Genomic DNA, 26,837 nt, shown 5'->3' with positions numbered 1-26,837 from the left:
TATTCTGTTATTCCAGCACCTCACCCTCCAAGCAAGTCTTAGGTCTCCTGGTTTGAGCATGGCAAGGTCAATTCTCCTGTCCTCTCCTCCCAGGACAGCTCACCTGGCCCTAACTATGCTGAGACCCTAAGTTGAATTACCAGGGCTCCACAACAGACTCACAAAATGGAGAAACAGGACCAGAATTGACTGGTCACATTGTATAGATGGATCAATCCACAAACATCCCAGAATTCTCCTAAGACATTTCGTTGAGGGGTGTAACTGTCATGTGTGTCTGTGTTCAGGATGCAGGTGGCTGTGCAGGGACACCTATTAACAGTTGGTATCCTTTTATCTCCAGGACACTAACAGCAAAAGCTAACTAGCCAAGGTGTAGTCTTCTCCCCAAAACGAAGACCAGAGAAGAATATCCCTGTCAGATCCATATTCCAGATTATTTACTTTCACACAAGTTATGTTTCTTTCAATTTCAATAAATGAGATCTAAGCCAACATTCAGATATTCCTTGTTGTCAAAAAAGAAAATGAAAATCCAAAGTGAAACTGTCTTCATAATAAACTGGTGATCTTCGGCATGTATGATAAAGTGGAATTCACATAAACCTGAAATGGAAATGATAGTTTAACCAATATATTAACTTTAAAACTATCAAACCCTTATAATTAAATACTCACATTCATCATTAATTAATTAGTCAACCTTAGTACCTCATTAAGATCATCACTGACTTATGCTTTAAGTTCATCATAATAAAATGCATCCTGTTTGCCCTCTTTATCTTTTCTTAGAGAAACTGTTCTTGAAAACCACCTGCTACATAATGGTTCACAAGTTTGGATCAGACATCATAAAACTGTGAGTATGTCATGGCTTGGCATTGAAGTCTGGGTCAGTTGCTGGGGCCTTCATGGAAACTGGGAGACAGAGACTTTGTTTTATGTGTTTACTAGATAAGGACTTGAACTGTTATTCCAGGTCTTGATAATAGTAGAAAACTGAAACCTGATTCAGCTCCTTTATCACTTGGTTCCCCTTCAATTGCAGTGTGGCAAGGTGGTCAGTTCCTCCCCTTTCAGAGGGAATTTCATAAATACCAACTACAGATGACCCTATTCTATTGACTGACACAAGCACTTGCCCCTTGCCCTTGAGTTCCCCAGCCTGTGCCAGCCCGACCCTCCCCTTCCACCCTCTCCCCTCCAGGGTCTTCTCTCCTCACACTGACTGGTTTCCTGGACCACTCTGGATCTTCCAGGCCCTCGCCCTCATCATTATCACTACCTGCTTTTTTTTTTTTTTAACCTTTCTTCCGTCTTCATCTCAGGGTCATGCACTAGTTAAACCATATTCCTATTTGTGGCACTTTCTTACCAGTGATCCCTATGTGGCTTTCCTACATATGAGATCTAGTTATTTACTTAGCTACTTTGAATAATGTAATAAGCACCCCAAAATGAAGTCCAGAACCTTGACAATCACTTAGTCTAATGATGTGGTCTCTCTCCTTCATTCTTATGCTCTTCCCACCCAAGTGAACATCATCCTAGATTCTCTATCCATCCTTCTCTTACTGTCCTCTTTCTTTAGTTAATAAACAAAAATGTAAATTACATGATATGTATGTCGCGTATCTCCCTTAAAAGCATATATTGTTCTTTTAGTTGTTTCCTTACTTTATGGAGAAGGCATCACATTTTATATACCTTTTGGATCTTGTCATTTAGATCCCCTCCATATTTGTGTCATGGCTGTTGTCCACTCACTCCAACTGTATATGATATTGCTTTTTGTGTCTCTGTTTACTCACTCTCCCATTTGTGGGTGCTTGAGTTGTTTCCTGTGTCCCCTCTGTGAGCAGTACTCACATTCTCACATGGTTCCTCGCCAATGTCCCATTAGCCTTAGAGTAAAAAGGCTCAGATGACAGCATCATCCTCCACAACAGGTAGACTAGAGCCACAGAATTTTAAAATCAGAAGGAGCTGAAAATCATACAGACAAGGGAGATAAAAAATACTCTGCCATGCTGTGTCCCTGCTTCTACCAGTACTCACCTTGCCCCATTGTAGTGGTTTATCATGGGCCTTGGAGTGTGTTTGGGTGCAGGGACCTAGTCTTTTTAGTTAATACCCTGATCATTGCCACTGCCTTCTAACCAGAACCCGGATGTGCAGGCTTGCCCATTGCCCTGCGATTCCATAACCTACCCTATTTCTATAGTATTGTCTTTTGAATGCAAACCTAATCATGGCTCTCCCTTTGCATAACATTCCTCAAAGTCAGGAATCCTACCCTTGTACACAAAATTCTTCATGAACTGGTCCTGAGGACTTTTCCAGATTCATTCCTTGCTACCCCACAGGACACTCTCCACTTACAGTTCTCCTTACCCACCAGGAGGGTTTTGCCTTAAGACGTTTTAGTAACTCCACTTATGGTTTTCCTTACCCATCAGGAGGGTTTTGCCTTAAGACTTTTGTGGGAGGTGTTTCCAATGCTTGGCATAGCCAAAACCTCTACTCCAAGACTTCAGATCCAAGTCACCTCCTCTGGAAGCTAAAGTAGGCTAATATGAACATACCTCCACCACACAGAGGCAATAGGCACACACACACACACACACACATACACGCATGTACAATCTCCTAGTACCAATGCAGACCTCTAGTATGGCATTTATTACACCTGTTTGTAATTTAATTATTCCTTTACTTTTCTGAGTTGCTACTAGATTGAAAGCTTTATGAGGACTAGGACTACATTCTACTCATTTTTACATCTCCAAGTACTTAACAAAACATTGACTATACAAAGAAAGAAGGAAGGAAGGAAGGAAGGAAGGAAGGAAGGAAGGAAGGAAGGAAGGATGGAAGGAAGGGGAGGGAGGGGATGAGGGGAGGCAAAGGAGGAGGGAGTTAAGGAAGGAGGAGAGAACTTTGCATTTCCAGGATCTGATGTAATACTTGAGTATATAAAATCTTCAACTCATATTTGTTAACTAATAAATTATTTAAATAAATAAAAGTATTGCTTCAAATGAGCTGCAACCAGATTGCTCCAAAGAAAATACATTTGATAGTAGTATTAAAATATAAAAATAGAAATACACCTTTAATCCTAGTCAATGAATCTGTTTACACACTTAGTACAAGCCAGAGTTGTTGGAAGAAACATAGCTTAGGCAGAGAAACCCTGGGGCACCAAGATCAAGGCACCAGACAGATAACTGGAAACAGGCACTGAAGCCAAAGGAAGTACAAAAGTACATGCCCATGGCCAGAAGGGGTGCCAAAGAGCAGCTGCCATGCAAAAACCTGGTATTCTCCTGCAGCAGTCTGTAGAGCAGCAAGTGTGAGAACCAGTTAAGCACAAACAAGCTCAGAAAGATGAAACGCATGGTACTAAGTATTGCAGATGCAAGCATTACAGTTGGTGAACTGTACTACAGACAAGCATACATGTTTGTTAAGAAAGAATGAGCCCAAGAAGATATCAAAAGAAGGAACTACTCCTGAGTAGGGTGGGGAAGGGAGAAGTTATTATTTTCCTTTCTAGGATAAATAATTCTCGTGAGCACCAGGTAGGCTATTTTTAAGTAAAACAGTTGCAATAAATTAATCCTTTTTGTGGTCTGTCCATTACTTGTTTTTTGTGTCCATATGTTGCAGTACCCATATTAGTTATGTGCTAATAGGAATATCTCTTCATATGGTTTGCTCTTCTTATGTTTTAAGTAATCAGATACAGCTCTGCGTCAATGTAGGCCCTGAAAATAACCATCGCATGATTTAGTTTTACCTGAATATCAGTCTTAAAATATTAAATGTATTTCTAACCCAGAGGGCATCGTTCCTATTATTTCACACTAGTCAGTTCTCAATAATTCATGGACTAATTATGCAGCAATTACATTCCCTACCCACAGGCAGAACCGCAGGATGCTACAGAGAAGTAGGACACCTGAAAACTCAGGCATTCCCACAAGTACCTGGGTCATGCAGTGTTAGTGGGCTTAGACTACTATAACAAAATACCTCAGACTGGAGTCATTTATAAACCACAGAGATTTATCACTCCCAGTTCTGGAAGCTGGGAAGTACAAGATCAAGTCATCAGCAGATTGTGTCTGGTGAGGGCTTACTCTTTGCTCATAGAAGGCACCCTCTCCCTGTGTCCTCACATGGCCAAAGGGGCAGATAAGCTCCCTTGGTCCTCTTTTGTAATCCCGTCATAAAGGCCCTGCCCTCATGACCTAATTGCCTCTAAAGGCCCCACTTCTTAATACTCCTGCATTGAGGATTGGTTTTCAGCATGAGTTTTGGCGGTGAGGGACTAGATAAGAAGCAGTCCACTTCTAGCCAGTGTCCTTGTACCAGGTCCCTCTGTATCTGGTCCTGACCTCCATTGTTATCAGTGTGGCCACAAAAAAAACTGCCAATCTCACTTTGCTTCTTGTTATCTACTGATGTTTTCCTCTAAATCACAAATTCTTGAGCCCCAAGACCAGTAACTCTCAGAGATTAGGAAACCCTAAATTATTAACATTTTTAGAAGAATAATGCAAAGCAGGACTCATAACACTGATGGTACAATTTAAATATAACTAATGGCTTTTCTAAACACCAAAAATACAAAGCAATGTAACTATGTTATTCACAAGATAATTATAATTATAGAAACTATTAAGTTCATAGTATCCTCTAAGGAATGTGGTACAGAAATGGGATAAAATATTAAATTATATGAGGAAGATCTTTCAATTCTGTTGACATGCTCTTTGCTTATTATTACTATATAAAGCTTCATTTGGGAGTAATGTTAAAAGTATGAATTTGAGCATTTTCAAGTGAAAAAAAAGTCCTATCCCCTAATCCTTTCTGTAGGTTCTGTTACTTTGCCCATCTGGAAACCCCAACTCTCTTTTTTTAGATTTATGATGATAATGATCATCATCATCAATATAATTCACCACAATCCTAATTAAACCTGTCAATTATCTCCACCAAATGTGTGGAAGCCTCCCCTCCTGCATACCTCACTCCTGTGCAACTCTGTAAAGGTAGTAAAAGGAACTAAATTAATATGGGATGTGTTTCCATGTGTATGAAGCTTAGAAGTTACTTCTTGGTCCTTATGACAAGTAAAAATTTGAATAAACTAAGAAATCAACAGTACATCTAAGATTCTTAAGAGAAATAAGATATCTGGGCAAACCACTGGCTCCAAAACTTGAGAGAGAGAGGTGAATATAGAGAATCACAACTTCCTGGAACAGAAACTGCCACAGAAACAAGTGCAGGAGTACAAAAGCCTGAACTATACTTGACCCCATGCGTGATGTTGTCAAGTATGAGAGTTATGACTCCACAGGTAACCCTCATGGGGGTGTGTTACCCTTTGGATCTGGAATGTCCCCTAAAGGTTTATGTGTTGAAGTCTTGGTCCCCAGTGCATCAATGTTCAGAGGTGGGGTTGGCAGGAAGTGATTAGATCATGAGGGCTCTGATCTCATTGATGAATTAATTAATCCACTGATGAGTTCATAATTGAATGGACTATTGGGAAGTGATGGGACGCTATAGGAGGTGGAACTAGCTGGAAGAAGTAGGTTGCTGAGGGAATACTCTGGAAGGGTATTCCTTGTCCCTCAAGCCCCTTCTGCTCTTTCTTTGCTTCTCAGTCACCATGAGCTGAGCAGTTTTGCTTCTCCACGACCTTCCACCATGTTGTTCTGCATCACCACAGGCCCAGAAATGAAGAGGCCAATTGATAATAGACTGAAACCATGATCCAAAATTAATCTTTCCTCCTTTAAGTATTTTTTCCCTACAACAGTATTTTGTCACAACAGTGAAAAGCTTACACAAGATTTTAAAATGTTAGAGATCAAACAAATAATAATAAAGATGAAGAATGCTTTTGATAGGATTTTTATTAGAAATAATTGAAGTATCTTTGAACTTGAGCATGTCTCAATAGAAATCTCCCAAACTGAAAAGCAAAGGAAACAAAGAATGAACAAAACAGAATATTCAAGTACTGTGAAAATATGTGTAATAGGAATACCAGAAGGAAAGAGAAAAAGGAACAGAAAAACTATCTGAAAAAATGAGAATTTCCCAAATCAAAGTCAGACACCAAACCACAGATCCAGGAAGCTCATATAAAATTTTTCAAATATAGAAAATCAAAGAGTTTTTTAAATCCTGCAAGGGGAATATCTTACCCACAGAGTAGCAAAGACAAGAATTACATCTGATCTCTCCTCCAAAACAATGCAAACAAGAAGAGAAAGGAGTCAAATATTTAAAGTTTTAAGAGCAAAATCCACTAACATGTAATTCCATGCCCTGAAAAAACAAGTCCTCAAAAGTTAAGAAGAAATAAAGATTTCTTATACAAAAAATAAATTTAAAAAAATTGAGAGTATGTGTTGCCAATAGACCTGCCTTACCTAAAATGTGAAAGGAAGTTATTTAGAGAGAAGAAAAGTATTATAGGTCAAAAACTCAGATTCACATAGAAAAAGGAACAGTACCAAAGAAGGAAAAATTGAAGGCAAAACAAAAACTTTCATTTTTTTATTCGTAATTGACCTAACAATGATCAGTTTGTTAAAAATCATAATAGCAGCAATATATTAAATTATGTATGCTTGCATGTATTTGTGTATGAGGTGGGGGGGATGACAGCAATGATACAGGTACAGGAAGGAGGAATTAGGATTTGGAGGGGGGTTAATTATGTCATAATCACAGTACCCTGAAGTAGTATAGCGTTATTGAAAGTGGGCTTGGATTAGTTGTGAACATTTATTACAAACTCTAGAGCAACCATTAAGAAAGGGAAAAAAGAAGAAGTACAAACTGACATGCTAAGAGAAGAGATAAAATGGAATTATATAAAATGCTCAATTAAAACCACAAAAAGAACTGGGTGTGGGGGCTCACACCTGTAATCTCAGTGGTTCAGGAGGCTGAGGCAGATGGATCACAAGTTCAAAACCAGCCTTAGAAACTTAGCAAGGCTCTAACCAATTTGGTAAGACCTGTCTCAAAATAAAATATAAAAAGGTCTGGGGGATGTTGCTCAGTGGTTAAGAACCCCTGGGTTCAAACCTGGTACCAAATAAATAAATAAATAATAAAAATAAGTAAAACAACCAAAAGCAGAAAAAACTGATGGAAAATAAAAGGAAAAACAAAGAACAAAAGCAACAAATAGAAAATAGTAACAAATATTATAGATATTAATCCAACTATATCAATAACACTTTGGACACCAGTGGTCTAAAAGCACCAATTAAAAGAGATTGTCAGAGTGGATCAAAACCAAGACCCGAATACATGTTATCTACGAGTAGGTCACTATAAATATAAAAACACACGTAGATGAAAAGTGGATAGACAGGAATACGGAACAAATGGGTATGCATCATGAACACAGGAAAGCAAAAGAAAGCAAGGATATATGTGACCATGACATGAATGCTCAGTCTCAGAGATGAGAGCCTTAATGAAAAGGAAGACTAAAACCTAAAAAGAAACAGAAGAAAGATCCCAGTGTACTGCAGGAAAGGGAAGTCCCCCAACACCCTTCCTGCACATTCTTCTAATGTAGAATAATACATTTCCACCTTCTCACATCCTGATTGATAACAACTTTATCCATTTTTCCATTAAAGCCAAACTGCACTTAATGTAATCAACAATGAACTGTATGCCAAGTCTATCCCTTACATAAGCTGGAATTGTGTACTAGCTGGAATTGAGAAATTGGGGCAGAAGTGTTGAGTGGGTATAAGGTCACCAAGGATCCACAGTTTGAGCAGTGACCATTCACACACAAAGGAACCTATGCAGGCCACTGCTTAATACAAAGACTAACTCGGCACAAATGTTGCATCGTGGCCACAGTTGACCCAGACCTTAAACAAAGATCTAGAAGATCCCTGGAGTTCTTATCATGTACATTTCTAACTATAGATACAACATAAAGTGATCGCCAGATGGTTATAGAGCCTCTTGGTTCTGATTCTTGCAAGACAAAGTTCCTCGGCCTTCCCCTGACCCACTTTCTCTGCTGCCAGTTCAGTAAATATGCTGTGAATTATTCTATTCATCCCTTTGTTCTATAATGATTTGAGTATGGTTAAAAATACTCTTTCTGATGATTTTTGAAAAACAAAAAAATGAGTAAAGTTATCCCATGCTAACACTAATCCAAAGAAAGCAAGAGTAGCTATATTAATTTTAGATGGAACATATTTCAAAGCAAGGAAAAACATCCCAAAACTACTTTATCCAACAATAGCAGACTGCACATTCTTCTCAGGCTCAAATGAAACATTCATCAGGACAGAACACATTCTGACCCAAAAAGCACACCTTAACAAAATTTAAAGAATAGAAATTAAAATGACTGATCTCAGACCTCAGTGGCATTAAACTAGAAATCAACAAAAGAAAAAAAAAAAAAAACAGGGAATACCAACATATGGAAATTAAACAACATACTTCTAACAACACACAGATCAAAGAAAAAAATTTCAAAAGAAATTTTAAAATATTTTGAAGGAGGTAAAATGAAATTACAAGTTATCAAAATTTGTGAAATAAGTAAAAAATGGACCTCAGGGAAATTGATAGCATTGAGTACAAATATTAGAAAAGAAGAATGATCTAAAATCTAAGCTTCCACCTTAGAGAAAGAGAAGAAGAAGACCAAATTAAATTCAAGCAAGTAGGGAGTATAAATTTAAAAATTAGAGCAAAAAGTGAAATTAAAAATAAATTAAAATAAAAAATCCATAAAACCAAAATCTAGCTCTTTGAAAATATCAATAAAATTTATAGACCTCTAACCATGCCAACTAAGAAAAAAACAAGAGAGGACACAAATTATTGATAGGAGAAATGAAAGAGAGAACATAATTACAGATCCCATGTTGTTAAAAGGATGAGTAAGAAATACTATGGAGCAGTCAGCAGACTGACCACAGACCTCCAGTGGAGCACCAGCTGCCTGCTGTTGCCTGGAAGTTCACTGTCACAGTACCTGCAGGTTTGGTTACACATGGCTGCTGTCATTTTGAGACAACAGCCAGGACTTGTAGGACCCCTGGTCAGACTGACTGAGCACCGTCTCCAGGATCCCTCCGTCCGACCGATCACTCCCTGCCACCAGGGCCCTCACATTGACTGACTGCTCCCCACCACCAGGACCCCCAGACCGACTGACCACTACCACCAGGACCCCCAGACTGACTGACTACACCCTGCCTCCAAGATTCCGCAACCAGACCAACAACACCCCACCTCCAGTTGCCTGACCAACTGCACCCCACCTCTAGGACCTCCAACTGACCACACCCACATCCCAAGCTGCAGCTCCCCATTTGCCAACACATTTGGAAGCCAGAGTGGTCATCTTGGATAATCCTGAAAGCTGTATCTCTCATCTTTAGGTGGGGCAAATCCCATCCTGAGATGCCTGCTGGAGACTGGAAGCTCATTGTAAGAAAAGGTTTTGGAAACCTATAGGGTCAATATAAGCCTATAGGGAGGAAACTGCAATACCCCAGATTTGCACTGCTAGAGGGGAAGATACATGAACAACATGAAAAAACAAGGGAAGAAAATGATCCAAACAAATATAGATTCTATATTAATAAAATCCAGTAACAGTATGGTAGAAGAAATGTCAGAAGAGGACTTCAGATTATACATGATTATAAAAGCTGATTCGTGAAGCAAAGGATGAGATAAGAGAGCAAATGCAGGCAATGAATGATCATACCAATAAGTAGTTGAAAGAGCAACTACAGGAAGCAAAAGATCATTTCAACAAAGAGATAGAGATTCTCAAAAAAAAAAAAAAAACGGAAATCCTTGAAATGAAGGAAACAATAAACCAAATAAAAAACTCAATGGAAAGCATCATCAACAGACTAGACCACGGAGAAGAAGACAGAACCCCAGACAATGAAGACAAAATATTTAATCTTGAAAATAAAATTGCAGAGGTTTTCAAGATGGCGAACTAGAGGGCGGCTGCATTTCATGTTGCTCCAGGACACAGGATTCAAAAGAGGAGATAATGAGAGACTTGGGACCAACTCAAAGCCGCCGGGTAAGTCTCTCCTGTTGGGGAGGCATCCCGGATGGGGCGGTAGTCCCGGAACGCAGGGAACTTTGTGAAGTAGAGTTGCTCGGCGAGACGCCCCTCCCCCCACTGGTGCGGTAAACACAGACAACTGGGATCATCGTAGAGGAGGCGGCTCAGCACAGCGCTTGGACTCGGAGCAACCACTGGGGCTCCGGGCGACTGCCAGAGGATGAGCTGCGTGGTGAGCTGTTTGGACTCAGAACGACATCTTCTGAACACCAGGGGGTTGCCAGGAGGAAGAGGAGAAGCGGGGTGGGTCGCTTGGTCTAGGAATGACTGCATCAGAGCCACAGGCAGTTGCCAGAGGAGGAGGCGAGTGGTGAGTTGTTTGTACTAAAAGCGACCACTCCTGAACACCCGGGGGGCTTCCCCCAGGAGGAGGAGGAACAGGGTGGGTCACTTGGACTCCGAGTGACTGCCTAGGGCTACGGGCGGTTGGAGGGAGGAGGAGACACGAAGTGAGTTGTTTGGACTCCTAGTGACTGCGTCAGAAACCGGGCGGCTGTCCAGAGGAAGAGGTGTGTGGTGGGTCTCTGGGTCTCGGAGCTATTGTACGGGGCTCCAGGTGGCGGTTCAGAGGAGGAGCCGCATAGCCAGGTGATTAGGTGCACAGCAGGGTCCCAGGACCTAGGTGGCTTCTTGCTGGAAGAGCTGCACAGAGACATGCCTAGGGGCAGAGCGAAGTTTCCAGGACTGCAAGCAGATTCTCTGAGGAGAAGCAGCCTAAGGAGACTCGTCTGCGAAGGGTGAGGCTCCCAGGCCCAGGAGGTAGGTCCAGGCCCCTGGGAACATTGCAGAGGAAGACAGCCCAGCCCAGGCGGTAGATGTAGATTGAGGGGAACCTCTAGGAGGGGAACTGACCAGCGAGACCTCCCCACCAGGTGAGTCTTCCCGGCCGGGTGAGATTTTCCCACAAGGTCGGTAAAACCAGAGACACAGGCACAAACAGGCCTTGCCTCAGCCCGCAGCCTAGTTCCCCTTTGGATGACCATTGGTCAACTAGTGGAAGCACCTCTGCCCACTATCAGGGAATATACCCCACCTGAGGGTCACCAACCCTAGAGAGGCAGCTTCCTTGTGGAGCACTGCATTATCAACTTCCTCCAAGAATGCAGGCTACTGAAGGATAAGAGGGGATATACTAGCAATCTTCAGGGACATTATAAGTCAATAGAGGAAATCTGCAATATCTTAATGACCCACAGATTCCTGAACAATATGAGAAAACAAGGGAAGAAAATGCCCCAAACAAATCTAGATGATACATCTATAAAATCCAATGACAGCATGGCAGAAGAAATGACAGAAAGGGAGTTCAGAATGTACATAATTAAAATGATCAGGGAAGCAAACGATGAAATGAAAGAGCAAATGCAGGCATTGAATGATGAGATGAAAGAGCAAATGCAGGCATTGAATGATAGCACCAATCGACAGTTAACAGAGCAAATTCAGGAAGCAAAAGATCATTTCAATAAAGAGTTAGAGATATTGAAAAAAAACCAAACAGAAATCCTTGAGATGAAGGAAACAATAAACCAAATTAAGAACTCCATAGAAAGCATAACCAATAGGATAGAACACCTGGAAGACAGAACTTCAGATATTGAAGACAAAATATTTAACCTTGAAAACAAAGTTGAACAAACAGAGAAGATGGTAAGAAATCATGAATAGAATCTCCAAGAACTATGGGATATCATGAAAAGGCCAAATTTGAGAATTATTGGGATTGAGGAAGGCTTAGAGAAATGAACCAAAGGAATGAACAATCTATTCAATGAAATAATATCAGAAAATTTCCCAAATCTGAAGAATGAAATGGAAAATCAAGTTCAAGAGGCTTATAGGACTCCAAATACACAAAATTACAACAGACCCACACCAAGGCACATTATAATGAAAATACCTAACATACAAAATAAAGACAGAATTTTAAAGGCTGTGAGAGAAAAGAACCAAATTACATTCAGGGGGAAACCAATACGGATATCAGCAGATTTTTCAATCCAGACCCTAAAAGCTAGAAGGGCCTGGAACAACATTTTTCAAGCCCTGAAAGAAAATGGATGCCAACCAAGAATCTTATGCCCAGCAAAACTTACCTTCAAATTTGACGATGAAATAAAATCATTCCATGATAAACAAAAGCTAAAAGAATTTACAAAAAGAAAGCCAGCATTACAGAACATTCTCAGCAAAATATTCCATGAGGAAGAGATAAAAAACAAAGTAGCAAATCAGCAAAGGGAGGAATTATCCTAAAGGAACTGTCAAATAAAGGAGGAACCAAGCTGTGTCAAAAAAATAAATAAATATATGAAATTTAAAAAATGAACCAAATGACCGGGAATACAAATCATATCTCAATAATAACCCTGAATGTTAATGGCCTGAATTCATCAATCAAAAGACATAGACTGGCAGATTGGATTAAAAAGAAAGATCCAACAATATGTTGCCTGCAAGAGACTCATCTCATAGAAAGAGATACCCATAGACTAAAGGTGAAAGGATGGGGAAAAACATACCATGCACATGGACTCAGCAAAAAAGCTGGAGTATCCATCCTCATTTCAGATAATGTGGACTTCAAGTCAATGTTAGTCAGAAGGGATAAAGAACATTTCATACTGCTTAAGGGAAGCATAAATCAGCAAGACATAACAATCATAAACATCTATGCCCCAAACAGTGGCTCATCCATGTATGTCAAACAAATCCTTCTCAATTTTAGAAACCAAATACACCGTAACACAATAATACTAGGTGATTTTAACATGCCTCTCTCACCACTGGACAGATCTTCCAAACAAAAATTGAACAAAGAAACCATAGATCTCAATAACACAATCAATAATTTAGACTTAAAAGACATTTATAGAATATGCCATCCAACCAAGAGCGAATACACTTTCTTCTCAGCAGCACATGGATCCTTCTCTAAAATAGACCATATATTATGCCACAAAGCTAATGTTAGCAAAGACAAGAAGATAGAGACACTACCTTGTATTCTATCAGATTATAATGGATTGAAGTTAGAAATAAATGAAAGAGTAAAAAACAGAAACTACTCCAACACCTGGAGATTAAACAATATGCTATTATATGATGAATGGATAACAGAAGATATTAGGAAGGAAATTTAAAAATTCTTAGAGGTAAATGAGAATAAAGAAACATCATATCAAAATCTCTGGGACACTATGAAAGCAGTACTTAGAGGAAAATTTATTTCATGGAGCGCATTTAATAAAAGAAGTAAAACTCAACAAATGAACGACCTAACACTACAGCTCAAAGCCCTAGAAAAAGAAGAACAAACAACACCAAAAGTAGTAGAAGACAGGAAATAGTTAAACTCAGAGCTGAAATCAATGAAATTGAAACGAAAGAAACAATACAAAAATTGACAAAATAAATAGTTGGTTCTTCGAAAAAATAAACAAAATTGATAAACCTTTAGCCACACTAACAAAGAGAAGACGAGAGAAAATCCAAATCACTAAAATTCGGAATGAACAAGGAAATATCACAACAGACATGATTGAAATACAAAACATAATTAGAAGCTATTTTGAAAATCTATACTCCAACAAAATAGAAAATTTCGAAGACTTCAACAGGTTTCTAGAGACATATGAATTGCCTAAACTGAACGAGGAGGACATACACAATTTAAATAGACCAATTTCAAGTAATGAAATAGAAGAAGTCATCAAAAGTCTACCAACAAAGAAAAGTCCAGGAGCACATGGGTTTTCAGCCAAGTTCTACAAAACCTTTAAAGAAGAGCTCATTCCAATACTTCTCAAAGTATTCCAAAAAATAGAAGAGAAGGGAACCCTTCCAAACTCATTCTATGAAGCCAATATCACCCTGATACCTAAACCAGACAGAGACACATCGAGGAAAGAAAATTTCAGACCAATATCCTTAATGAACATCGACGCAAAAATTCTCAACAAAATTTTAGCAAATCTCATACAAAAACATATTAAAAAGATAGTGCACCATGATCAAGTGGGTTTCATCCCAGGGATGCAAGGTTGGTTCAACATCAGGAAATCAATAAATGTCATTCACCATATCAATAGACTTAAAGTCAAGAATCACATGATTATTTCGATAGATGCAGAAAAAGCATTTGATAAAATACAGCACCCCTTCATGCTCAAAACACTAGAAAAAATAGGGATAGTGGGAACATTCCTTAACATTGTAAAGGCCATCTACGCTAAACCCATGGCTAATATCATTCTGAATGGTGAAAAACTGAAAGCATTCCCTCTAAAAACTGGAACAAGGCAGGGATGCCCTCTTTCACCACTTCTATTCAATATCGTCCTTGAAACTCTAGCCAGAGCAATTAGACAGACCAAAGAAATTAAAGGGATACGAATAGGAAAAGAAGAACTCAAACTATCCCTATTTGCTGATGATATGATGGTATACTTAGAGGAACCAGGAAATTCCACCAGAAAACTTTTAGATCTCATAAGTGAATTCAGTAAAGTAGCGGGATATAAGATCAATGCACATAAATCTAAGGCATTTTTATATATAAGCGATGAATCTTCAGAAAGAGAAATTAGGAAAACTACCCCATTCACAATAGCTTCGAAAAAAATAAAGTATTTGGGAATCAATCTCACAAAAGAGGTGAAAGACCTCTATAATGAGAACTACAGAACACTAAAGAAAGAAATTCAAGAAAACCTTAGAAGATGGAAAGATCTCCCATGTTCTTGGATAGGAAGAATTAATATTGTCAAAATGGCCATACTACCAAAAGTTCTATACAGATTCAATGCAATTCCAATTAAAATCCCAATGATGTACCTTACAGACATAGAGCAAGCAATTATGAAATTCATCTGGAAGAATAAAAAACCCAGAATAGCTAAAGCAATCCTTGGCAGAAAGAGTGAAGCAGGGAGTATCGCAATACCAGATCTTCAACTCTACTACAAAGCAATAGTAACAAAAACGGCATGGTATTGGTACCAAAATAGAAAGGTGGATCAATGGTACAGAATAGAGGACACGGACACAAACCCAAATAAATACAATTTTCTCATACTAGACAAAGGGGCCAAAAATATGCAATGGAGAAAAGATAGCCTCTTCAACAAATGGTGCTGGGAGATTTGGAAATCCATATGCAACAGAATGAAACTAAACCCATATCTCTCACCATGCACGAAACTAAACTCAAAATGGATCAAGGATCTCGGAATCAGACAGAGACCTTGCATCTTATAGAAGAAAAAGTAGGTCCAGAGCTTCAACATGTCGGCTTAGGACCAGACTTCCTCAACAGGACTCCCATAGCACAAGAAATAAAAGCAAGAATTAATAACTGGGATAGATTCAAACTAAAAAGCTTTCTCTCAGCAAAGGAAACTATCAGCAATGCGAAGAAAGAGCCTACAGAGTGGGAGAAATTCTTTGCCAATCATACCTCAGATAGAGCACTAATCTCCAGAATCTATAAGGAACTCAAAAAACTCTACACCAAGAATGCAAATAATCCAATCGACAAATGGGCTAAGGAAATGAATAGACACTTCACAGAAGATATACAAGCAATCAACAAACATATGGAAAAATGTTCAGCACCTCTAGTAATAAGAGAAATGCAAATCAAAACCACCCGAAGATTCCATCTCACCCCAATTAGAATGGCGATTATCAAGAATAAAAGCAACAACAGGTGTTGGCGAGGATGTGGGGAGAAAGATACACTCATACATTGCTGGTGGGGCTGCAAATTAGTGCAGCCACTCTGGAAAGCAGTGTGGAGATTCCTTAGAAAACTTGGAATGGAACCACCATTTGACCCAGCTATCCCACTCCTTGGCCTATACCCAAAGGACTTAAAATCAGCATATTACAGAGATACAGCCACATCAATGTTCATAGCTGCTCAGTTCACAATAGCCAGATTGTGGAACCAACCTAGATGTCCTTCAATTGATGAATGGATAAAGAAAATGTGGTATATATATACAATGGAATATTACTCAGCCATAAAGAACGATAAAATTATGGCATTTGCAGGCAAATGGATGAAACTGGAGAATATCATGCTAAGTGAGATAAGCCAATCTCAAAAAACCAAAGGAAGAATGATATCACTAATAAGTGGATGATGACACATAATGGGGGGTGGGAAGGGTTAGTGTTGGGGTTGGAGTTGGGTTTAGGGAGGGGGGCAGGAATGGAGGAAGGAAGGACTGTATAGATGGAGGGGAAGGGTGGGAGGGGAGAGGGGGAAGGGAAAAAATGGCAGAATGAATCAAACAACATTACCCTATGTAAATTTATGATTACACAAATGGTATGCCTTTACGCCACGTACAAACAGAGAAACAACATGTATCCCATTTGTTTACAATAAAAAAAAAAAAGAAAGAAATTAAAGAAAAACTCAGAAGATGGAAAGATCTCCCATGTTCTTGGATAGGAAGAATTAATATTGTCAAAATGGCCATACTACCAAAAGTTCTATACAGATCAATGCAATTCCAATTAAAATCCCAATGATGTACCTTACAGACATAGAGCAAGCAATTATGAAATTCATCTGGAAGAATAAAAAACCCAGAATAGCTAAAGCAATCCTTGGCAGAAAGAGTGAAGCAGGGGGTATCGCAATACCAGATCTTCAACTCTACTACAAAGCAATAGTAACAAAAACGGCATGGTATTGGTACCAAAATAGAAAGGTGGATCAATGGTACAGAATAGAGGACACGGACACAAACCCAAATAAATACAATTTTCTCATACTAGACAAAGGGGCCAAAATATGCAATGGAGAAAAGATAGCCTCTTCAACAAATGGTGCTGGGAGAATTGGAAATCCATATGCAACAGAATGAAACTAAACCCATATCTCTCACCGTGCACAAAACTAAACTCAAAATGGATTAAGGATCTCGGAATCAGACAGAGACCTTGCATCTTATAGAAGAAAAAGTAGGTCCAGAGCTTCAACATGTCGGCTTAGGACCAGACTTCCTCAACAGGACTCCAATAGCACAAGAAATAAAAGCAAGAATCAATAACTGGAATAGATTCAAACTAAAAAGCTTTCTCTCAGCAAAGGAAACTATCAGCAATGCGAAGAAAGAGCCTACAGAGTGGGAGAAATTCTTTGCCAATCATACCTCAGATAGAGCACTAATCTCCAGAATCTATAAGGAACTCAAAAAACTCTACACCAAGAATGCAAATAATCCAATCGACAAATGGGCTAAGGAAATGAATAGACACTTCACAGAAGATATACAAGCAATCAACAAACATATGGAAAAATGTTCAGCACCTCTAGTAATAAGAGAAATGCAAATCAAAACCGCCCGAAGATTCCATCTCACCCCAATTAGAATGGCGATTATCAAGAATACAAGCAACAACAGGTGTTGGCGAGGATGTGGGGAGAAAGGTACACTCTTACATTGCTGGTGGGGCTGCAAATTAGTGCAGCCACTCTGGAAAGCAGTGTGGAGATTCCTTTGAAAACTTGGAATGGAACCACCATTTGACCCAGCTATCCCACTCCTTGGCCTATACCCAAAGGACTTAAAATCAGCATATTACAGAGATACAGCCATATCAATGTTCATAGCTGCTCAGTTCACAATAGCCAGATTGTGGAACCAACCTAGATGTCCTTCAATTGATGAATGGATAAAGAAAATGTGGTATATATATACAATGGAATATTACTCAGCCATAAAGAACGATAAAATTATGGCATTTGCAGGCAAATGGATGAAACTGGAGAATATCATGCTAAGTGAGATAAGCCAATCTCAAAAAACCAAAGGAAGAATGATATCACTAATAAGTGGATGATGACATATAATGGGGGGTGGGAGGTGTTAGTGTTAGGGTTAGAGTTAGGGTTAGGGAGGGGGGCAAGAATGGAGGAAGGAAGGACTGTATAGAGGGAAAAGAGGGGTGGGAGGGGTGGGGGAAAGGGAAAAAATGGCAGAATGAATCAAACAACATTACCCTATGTAAATTTATGATTACACAAATGGTATGCCTTTACGCCATGTACAAACAGAGAAACAACATGTATCCCATTTGTTTACAATAAAAAAAAAAGAAAGAAAATAAAGTTGCCCAAACAGAGAAGATGGTAAGAAATCATGAACAGAATCTCCAAGAACTATGGGACATCATGAAAAGACAAAATTTAAGAATTATCAGGATTGAGGAAGGCACAGAGATACAAACCAGTAATGAACAACCTATTCAATGAAATAATAGCAGAAAATTTCCCAAACCTGAAGAATGAAATGGAAACTCAAATACAAGAGGCTTACAGAACACCAAATGCACAAAATCACAACAGATTCACACCAAGGCACATTATAATGAAAATTCCTAACATACAAAATAAAGATAGAATTTTGAAAACTGCAAGAGAAAAGCATCAGATTACTTATAGGGGGAAACCAATACGGATATCAGTAGATTTTTCAGTCCAGACCCTAAAAGCTAGAAGGGCCTGGAACAACATATTTCAAGCTCTGAAAGAACATGTTGCCAACGAAGTATCCTATACCCAGCAAAACTAACCTTCAGATTTAAGATGAAATAAAATCCTTCCATGATAAACAAAAGCTAAAAGAATTTATAAATAGAAAGCTGGCACTACAGAACATTCTCAGAAAAATACTCCTTGAGGAGAAAATGAAAAACAACAATGTAGATTAGCAAAGAAAGGAAAAAACCAATCAAAGAAGAAACCAACTCAAATTAAAACCAAAAATAAGCCCAAATGACTGGGAATACAAATCATATCTCAATAATAACCCTGATTGTTAATGGCCTAAACTCATCAATCAAAAGACATAGACAGGAAGAATGGATTAAAAAGCAAGACCCAACAATATGCTGCCTTCAAGAGACTCATCTCATAGAAAAAGACATCCACAGACTAAAGGTGAAAGGATGGGAAAAAACCTACCACGCACATAGACTCAGTAAAAAAGCAGGGGTTTCCATCCTTATTTCAGATAAAGTGGACTTCAAACCAAAGTTAGTCAGAAGAGATAAGCAAGACATTTCATACTGCTTAAGGGAACCATAAATCAGGAAGAGATAATGATCATAAATATTTATGCCTCAAACAACAGTGCATCCATGTACATCAAACAAATCCTTCTCAATTCCAGGAATCAAATAGACCACAACACAAAAATTCTGGGTGACTTTAACACACTGCAGTCACCACTGGATAAATCTTCCAAACAAAACTAAACAAAGAAACCATAGAACTCAATAACACAATCAATAACCTAGGCTTAACAGACATATATAGAATATTCCATCCATCAGTGAGCGAATTCACTTTCTTCTCAGCAGCACATGGATCCTTCTTGAAAATAGACCATATGTTATGCCATAAAGCAGCCCTTAGTAAATGCAAAAAAATAGAAATACTGCCTTGTGTTCTATCAGATCATAATGGAATGAAATTAGAAATCAATGACAAAATGAAAAATAAAAAACAGAAATTACTCCAACACCTGGAGACTAAATAATATGCTATTGAATGAAACATGGATAACAGAAAACATCAGGGAGGAGACAAAAAAATTCTTAGAGGTATATGAGAACAATGATACAACATATCAAAATCTTTGGGACACTACGAAAGCAGTACTAAGAGGAAAATTCATTGCATGGAGCGCATTCAAGAAAAGAATAAAAAGTCAACAACTAAATGACCTAACATTACAGCTCAAAGCCCTAGAAAAAGAAGAACAAACAACACCAAAAGTAGTAGAAGACAGGAAATAATTAAAATCAGAGCTGAAATCAATGAAATTGAAACAAAAACAATTCAAAAAGTTGACAAAACAAAAAAGAAATACTATGAATACCACTATGCCCCCAAATTTGATAACCAAGATGAAGTAGGCCAATTCCTTGAAAACCCCAAGCCACCAAAACTTACACAAGAAGAAACAGAAAATGTGAATTGGACTACATCTATGAAAGAAATGGAATCGATATTTAACCTTTGAAATAAAAAGCACCAGGCCCAGATAGACTAACTGGTGAATTCTATCAAACATTAAAGAAAGAAGTCATAACAATTCTGATAATCTCTTCAGAAGAGAAAACTAAGGGAATGCATCTTAATTCATTAGAGGAAACCAGCATCACCCTAAAATCAAAACCAGACCATGATATTATAATAAAAGAAAACTACAGAATAATATTCCCATTCTCACAAACATAGAGAAAAATATCTTCATGAAACATTAGCAAATAGAACCTATTTAATAATGGGGAAACAATTATATTCCACAACAAAGTAGAAATTATTACAGGCATGCAAAGCTGGTTCACATACAAAAATCAATTAATGTAACCTATCACATCAATAGCTAAAGAAGAAAACTCACACGATCATATTAACAGATGCAGAAAAATCATTTGAAAAAATCCAACATCCATTCATTATAAAACTCTCAGTAAACTAGAAATTAAAAGGAAACTTCTTCAACTTGGTAAATACTACAAGAAAACTACAACTAACATTATACCATTTTTATTGGTGCATTATAGCTATACATAATGATGGGATTCATTATTCTATATTCATATATACATACAAAATACCAATATAATTTGGCCAATATCACTCTCCCCTAACATTATACTTAATGCTGAGAACTAGGATCTTTCCTATTAAGATCAGGCACAAGGCAAGGATCCCCCTCTCACTAATACTTTTCAATATCATACTAGATGTCCTAGACAGTGTAATAAGACAATAAATGAAAATAAAATGCATACTGATTGGGAAGGAAGAAATAAAATCATTTTTGTTTTCAGGCAACATGCTTTTCTATGTTGAAAATTGTCACGACCTGCAGGACAGTTTATTCAGGGCTAACCAGAGTGGTCCATGAGGGGATGAAGAAAATACAAACAGACACACAAATAGAAAAAAGCTGGGTCCTGGTGGTTCAGCCAACCCCTGATGGGGGAAGACTAACCATGAGCAAGCTCAGCACATTTATTATATAGGCTTAAATATCAAAAGGATTCATTGTGAGAAAGTTTCTTCAATATATATGGAACAAAAGTTGAAGCTATAAACAGCCCAATTAAAACTTATCAGCTTGCACCCATAATTATCTACCCCAGGGCAGCTGGAGTTTGGACACAAGGTTAAGAACTATAAATTCTGTGGCTGGCACAGAATCTTCCTTTGAACAGGGCATCGCCATAGCAACTAGGCAATCTCAAATCAACACCCTCATGCAGAGAGTTCTCCAGAAGGGGATTGCCTTTGTCACAGGAAAGTTCAAAGCAGTCACCACTCCCGAAAGAAAATTCAAAAGAATCAATGACAACAACAACAACAAAAATCCAGGACCTAATAAGCAATCATAGCAAGGTTGCAGAATATAAGGCTAATATAAAAAAGTTAATTACTATCCTATATTCAAGGATTGAACAAGTAGACACAGACTTCACAAAAATGAACTCAAATGGATCACAGACTTAAATGTAAAATGCAAATTTATAAAACTCCCAGAAGACAATGTAGGAGAAAATCTAGATGACCTTGGGTTTGGTGATAAAATTTGAGAATCTAAAAAGGTATGAGCCATAAAAGAATGAACTGATAAATCAGACATCATTAAAATTAAAATTTTTACTCTACAAAGGATAATGCCAAGAAAACAAAAAGATTGTTCGCATAAATGAAGAAACTATTTGCAAAAAAAAAAATCTGATAACTATTATTCAAAATACACAAAGATTTCTTGATATGGTTTGGATCTTAAATGTTTCCCAAAGACCATGAGTTAAGGGCTTAGTCTCTAGCCTGTGGCACTATTTGAAGGTGGTGGAACCTTCAGGATGTGGTGCCTAGTGGAAGGAAGGTAACTGGGAGAACACCCTTGAAGGGGCTATTGGGAACCCAATTCCTTCTTGTTTCTCTCTTGTTTTCTAGCAGCCATGAGGTGAACAGGTCTACTCTGTCGCATACTCCCACCATGATGGTAGTGTGCCACCACAGGCTCAAAGCATCAGGGTCAAATGACCAGGGACAGAAAGCTCTGAAACCATGAGCCAAAATAAACCTTTCCTCCTTTTGAATTAGTTATCTCAGGCATTTTGTTATAGTGACCAAAAATGACAAACACAACTCTTAAAACTCAACAATAAAAAAAACTCTATTTTAAAAATGATACAAAGAACTTAACAAATATTTCATCAAAGAAGCTATACTAATAGCAGATAAGTATGTGTAAAGATGCCAAACATCATATGCTCTTAAGGGAATGCAAATTAAAATAACAGGGAGATACCATTACTCACCATAGAATGACCACATTTTGAAACAACTGAAACAATGAGTTTCCTTAAAAACTTTCTATAGCCTTCCATGCAATCCAGCAATTACACTCTTTTTTTTCTTCTCTTTTTTTTATTTGTTCTTTTTAGATATACATGTTAAGAGTATATTTTAACATATTATACATACATGCAATATAACTTATTCTAATTTAGGATCCCATTCTTGTACATAATATGGAGTTTTAATGGTGGTGTATTCATATATGAACATAAGAAAGTTATGTCTGATTCATTCTGTCTTTTCTATTCCTAGCCCCTCTCCCTTCCTATAACTCCTTACTCTTGAATATTTACCTAACTGAACTGAAAATTTATGTCCATGTAAATACCTGCACATGAATGTTTATAGTAGCATTATGCATAATCATCAAAACCTAGAAGCAAACCATAATGTCCAGTAGGACTTTTTTTAAGCCTGCAGTACCAAGCATGCGATGGAATATTTATTATTCATCTATAAAAAGAGATAACCTACCAATTCGTGAAAAGACAAGGAGGAAATGCAAATGCATATTACTAAGGAAAAAAGGCAAAGTGAAGGGTGTATATCTTTCCCAACTCTTTTTTGACATTCCAAATATGCAACATTCTGGAAAAGGCTAAACTATGGAAACAGCAAAAACTTAGTGGATACCAGAGGTTAGGAAGGAGGGAGAGATAAATAGGCAAGCACAAAGGATTTTTTGGACATGTCATTATACAATTGTCCAAACCCAAAGAATGTACAATACTAAGAGTGAACTTTAGATAATAATGATGGTAATAATGATGCCATCTAAATGTCAATGTAGGTTTATGAATTATAGCAAATGCACTGGCAGTGGATGTTGAAAATGAGGGAGCTATGCATGTGTGAGAGCAGGAGGGGCCAAGGGAAATCTCTAGAACTTTCTCTCAAACTTTCTGTGAGCCAAAAAACTTTTTTTTAAAAATAGTTCTTTAAAAAATGCAACCATTTTTGTCTTACTTGCTTCTCTGGGAAAAAAAGGAAATAGTGTTAGGTGAAAATAGTTCTCATGAGTTTGGATGTTTCCTGAAGATATCATGCATTATGTGTACTCTATGCATTGTGTCCCAAGATTAGTTAAGAGCAAATGTGCTACCTTGTTACTTTTCATGAGTCTTGCACATTATAATGATTTTAACTTTGTGTGGATTTATGGGGCTCAGTATGTTCTCTTTTTGTCAAGAAGATTACTTCTCACTTTAAGTCTTTGATAATGAAGGCCTGTCTTAGAGGATCTTGAAGGTACACCAATGCCCAGTTCCCCTCTCCCATTCTCCAGCTCAGAGAGGGCCAGCCTCCCTCTCTGACTGAGTGGTCTCCATCTCCACTCCCCCATTCAAGTTCATGCACCTGAAACTTTGCTCTATTGCAGGGAAAAGGAGAATAGATCTTGGACACCATACGATGAGTAGGCTCTGATGGTCCAGGATTGCCACAGATGGAATATTGGCCTTTGGTTTAAAACAAAGATTAAGCAGAGACCCATCTATCACTCTCCTGAGTCCACTAAATACCAGACCCCTGTAAAGACAGCAGTCATCAGTTAAACAAATGAACCATTAAGTTGAGAACAGATGTGTGAAAACAGCCACCCTCTCCTGATTTACTGACCCTCAGTAGACATTAGTTTGGCAATTGACTTTATCTATAACAAACAGCTTAGCCGGCTGCTTAGAAGACTTGGTTCCTTTTCCACTTCGAGTTACATCCCACACACTTAACACCTCGAATGAAGGGACTCTGGGGCTAAGCAGGTGACTTTCATGATGAACCATGATGAACAGTTTTTCCTTCTTAACTCTGTGACACACAGAAGGTTGATTAAACCATCATGCCAACCATGTTGCCGGTCTCATCCAGCTGGAATGAAATTTGGAGGCTTATGGTCACAACCTGTCTTCATGTAGTGGTGGGCCTATTTTAAGGTGGACCTGTTTCTTTGATGGGCTTTGATAAGACACATTTTCATTAATACAGGGCAGCTCTGTCTACAGGAGGGTGCATGGTATAAATAATTCCAAAGTTCACTCCAGCATTTGAAGGGGTGGTAGTCCAAAGATAAAATGATTAGAGATTTTAAAAATTATGGTGTTCAACAACCATTTTTAAAAGTGCTTCTCACTAAGTGAAAACCAGAATGTTTTGTTTGCTTTTATTTTTGCTTTACCTTTTTAAATCTCGATGTTTATTCTGCACATTCCAGTATAAAATTCCTTTGAAGGGTAGACAACCTGAGTCTGTGAAATGAGTATAAGGGAAATATAGCAGTGATGGTGTGAGGTGGAGAGCAGATTCAATAACTTACATTTGGGCCCTGGCCAAGTGTTCCCTTGCTAACCATTGGTTCTCAAGGGCTGGCCCACGTGTGACCATGACTGCCTGCAGTTGCAAGAAACAGAAACAGAAACAACTTGACCTTGGGTTCTTTTTTTCAATTTGACCTTTATAGTTATACATGGTGGTTGGGTTCATCCCGACAAACTCATACCTGCATGGAATTTGATTTCAGTACATGGCCCCTCTTTTCCTTCCCTCCTTCCTTCCTGTCCTCTCTCCCCTCCCCTGTTCTCCTTCCTCTGCCCTACTAGACTTCCTTTCACTCATCTATTTATTGGTATTTGGTTCTTTGACCTTGATTTTGAAGAAGGAACAAGAGGAAGAAGAGGAGGGTCAGGGAGAGGGATAAAAAGATGGCAGTTATACTAATAGTCACAGAGGTCATCACTTTAATGGTTAGGTAGGGAGAGATGTAAGGAAAGAAACAATCTGTTTTATATTTTCTTTGATAAGAAGAAGTACGTTAACTTTAAAGGAAAAGAGATGATTTGAATTATATCTAAGAAAATGATTTTAGGTGCTTAAGACTATATCATAAGTGATTCTTTGCTATAAGGCCCAGTAAATTTCAAAATATTGTTCCCATCAAATTGCAACCATGACCATTTTTCCTTTCTAATTCTATTTGTTGTTTCATCTAAAAAGAATCTCAATGCTTGTGAGAGAGACTGACTCCTCCACTCGGGGCTGTGCATGCCCTCCCTGCCCCCAAGACCTTATTCTAGATGGAAGTAGAGAACAATGACTGGAAATTCTTATGATCCAGAAGCTACCCTGGATGGGGCTTTCAAAGGCCAGGCTGCCCCAAGTGGAGGGTATTAGAATCCATTCTGGAGACTACCTTTCTCTGAAATAGCTTCTGATTCCTAATCTCTCCTTCCTGAGAGATATTAATAGCCTTTGCTTTTGCCCCATTTCCCTCTAGGCTTGAGGCAGGTATGAATGCTGATGTGGCATGTCACACTCTGGAATTTTGTAAGCAGAAGACTGGCCAACCACAGTGCCATCTCTATCCGCTTCCCAAGGTATGTGGGCTCCATCCTGAACGTTGTTTATAGTAACATGAAGGGACTTTGGAAATGTCATCAAGGTTGTTCAACTTCACTTGCTCCGAGGTTCGGGAACAGGAGCGTAAGATGACATTTTCAATTACTCCATGTGAAATAATATTCACTAGTTTCCACCTAGACCCCTCCTTTCATGCTCCAAAGGATGTCTTTGCTGTCTAGCTGTTGTGGACAGTAATATTGATCTGGGCTGGCAGTCGGCAGGAAAGTTAATCAACCCAGGAAAATAAGTTTAAATCTACTTCTCTACCACTTAAAAACCAAGCAAGTCACTCTTTTCTTTGTTGTTGTTCTAATTGGTTATACATGACAGTAGAATGCGTTTTGACACATTGTACACAAATGGAGCACAACTTTTCATTCCTCTGGCTGTACTCCACCATGCAGAGTCACACTGATCCTGCAATCATATGTGCACATAAGGTAATGATGTCTGTCTCCTTCCACCATCCTTCCCACCCCTCCTCTACCACCCGCTCCCCACCCCTCACTCCCCACTGCACAATCCAAAGTTCCTCCATTCTTCCCTAGCCTCCAACCCCATTATGGATCAGCATCTGCATATCAGAGAAAACATTCAGTTTTTGGTTTTATTTCACTTAGTATATTTTCCAGCTCCATCCATTTACTGTGACAAACGCCATAATTTCATTCTTCTTGAAGGTTAAGTAATATTCCATTGTGTATACAAACCAGATTTTCTTTATCCAGTCATCTGTTGAGGGGTACCTAGGTTGGATCCATAGCTATGGTGAATTGAGCTGCTATAAACATTGATGTGGCTGCATCACTGTAGTATGCTGATTTTAAGTCCTTTGGGTATAGACCAAGGAAGCCACTCTTA

General features: G+C 38.5%; 1 protein-coding gene and 1 pseudogene across 2 annotated transcripts in view; both read left to right on the top strand.

Annotated features, from left to right (window-relative positions):
* Aoah (acyloxyacyl hydrolase) overlaps positions 1-26,837 on the top strand; it is a 215,003-nt gene that overhangs the window by 43,072 nt on the left and 145,094 nt on the right. For both annotated transcript variants that reach the window (XM_047562947.1, XM_047562948.1), the window contains exons 3-4: positions 793-859; positions 25,852-25,951. In XM_047562947.1, coding sequence (XP_047418903.1) covers positions 793-859; positions 25,852-25,951 — 167 coding nt within the window. The remainder of the gene's footprint in view (positions 1-792; positions 860-25,851; positions 25,952-26,837) is intronic.
* On the top strand, positions 7,456-8,005 carry LOC124991977 (rRNA-processing protein FCF1 homolog; annotated as a pseudogene).

This window comes from Sciurus carolinensis, chromosome 8, assembly GCF_902686445.1.
Source record: "Sciurus carolinensis chromosome 8, mSciCar1.2, whole genome shotgun sequence".
Classification (NCBI taxonomy): domain Eukaryota; kingdom Metazoa; phylum Chordata; class Mammalia; order Rodentia; family Sciuridae; genus Sciurus; species Sciurus carolinensis.
Note: the sequence above shows the minus strand (reverse complement) of the source record. Positions and strands in the feature narration are given on the sequence as shown.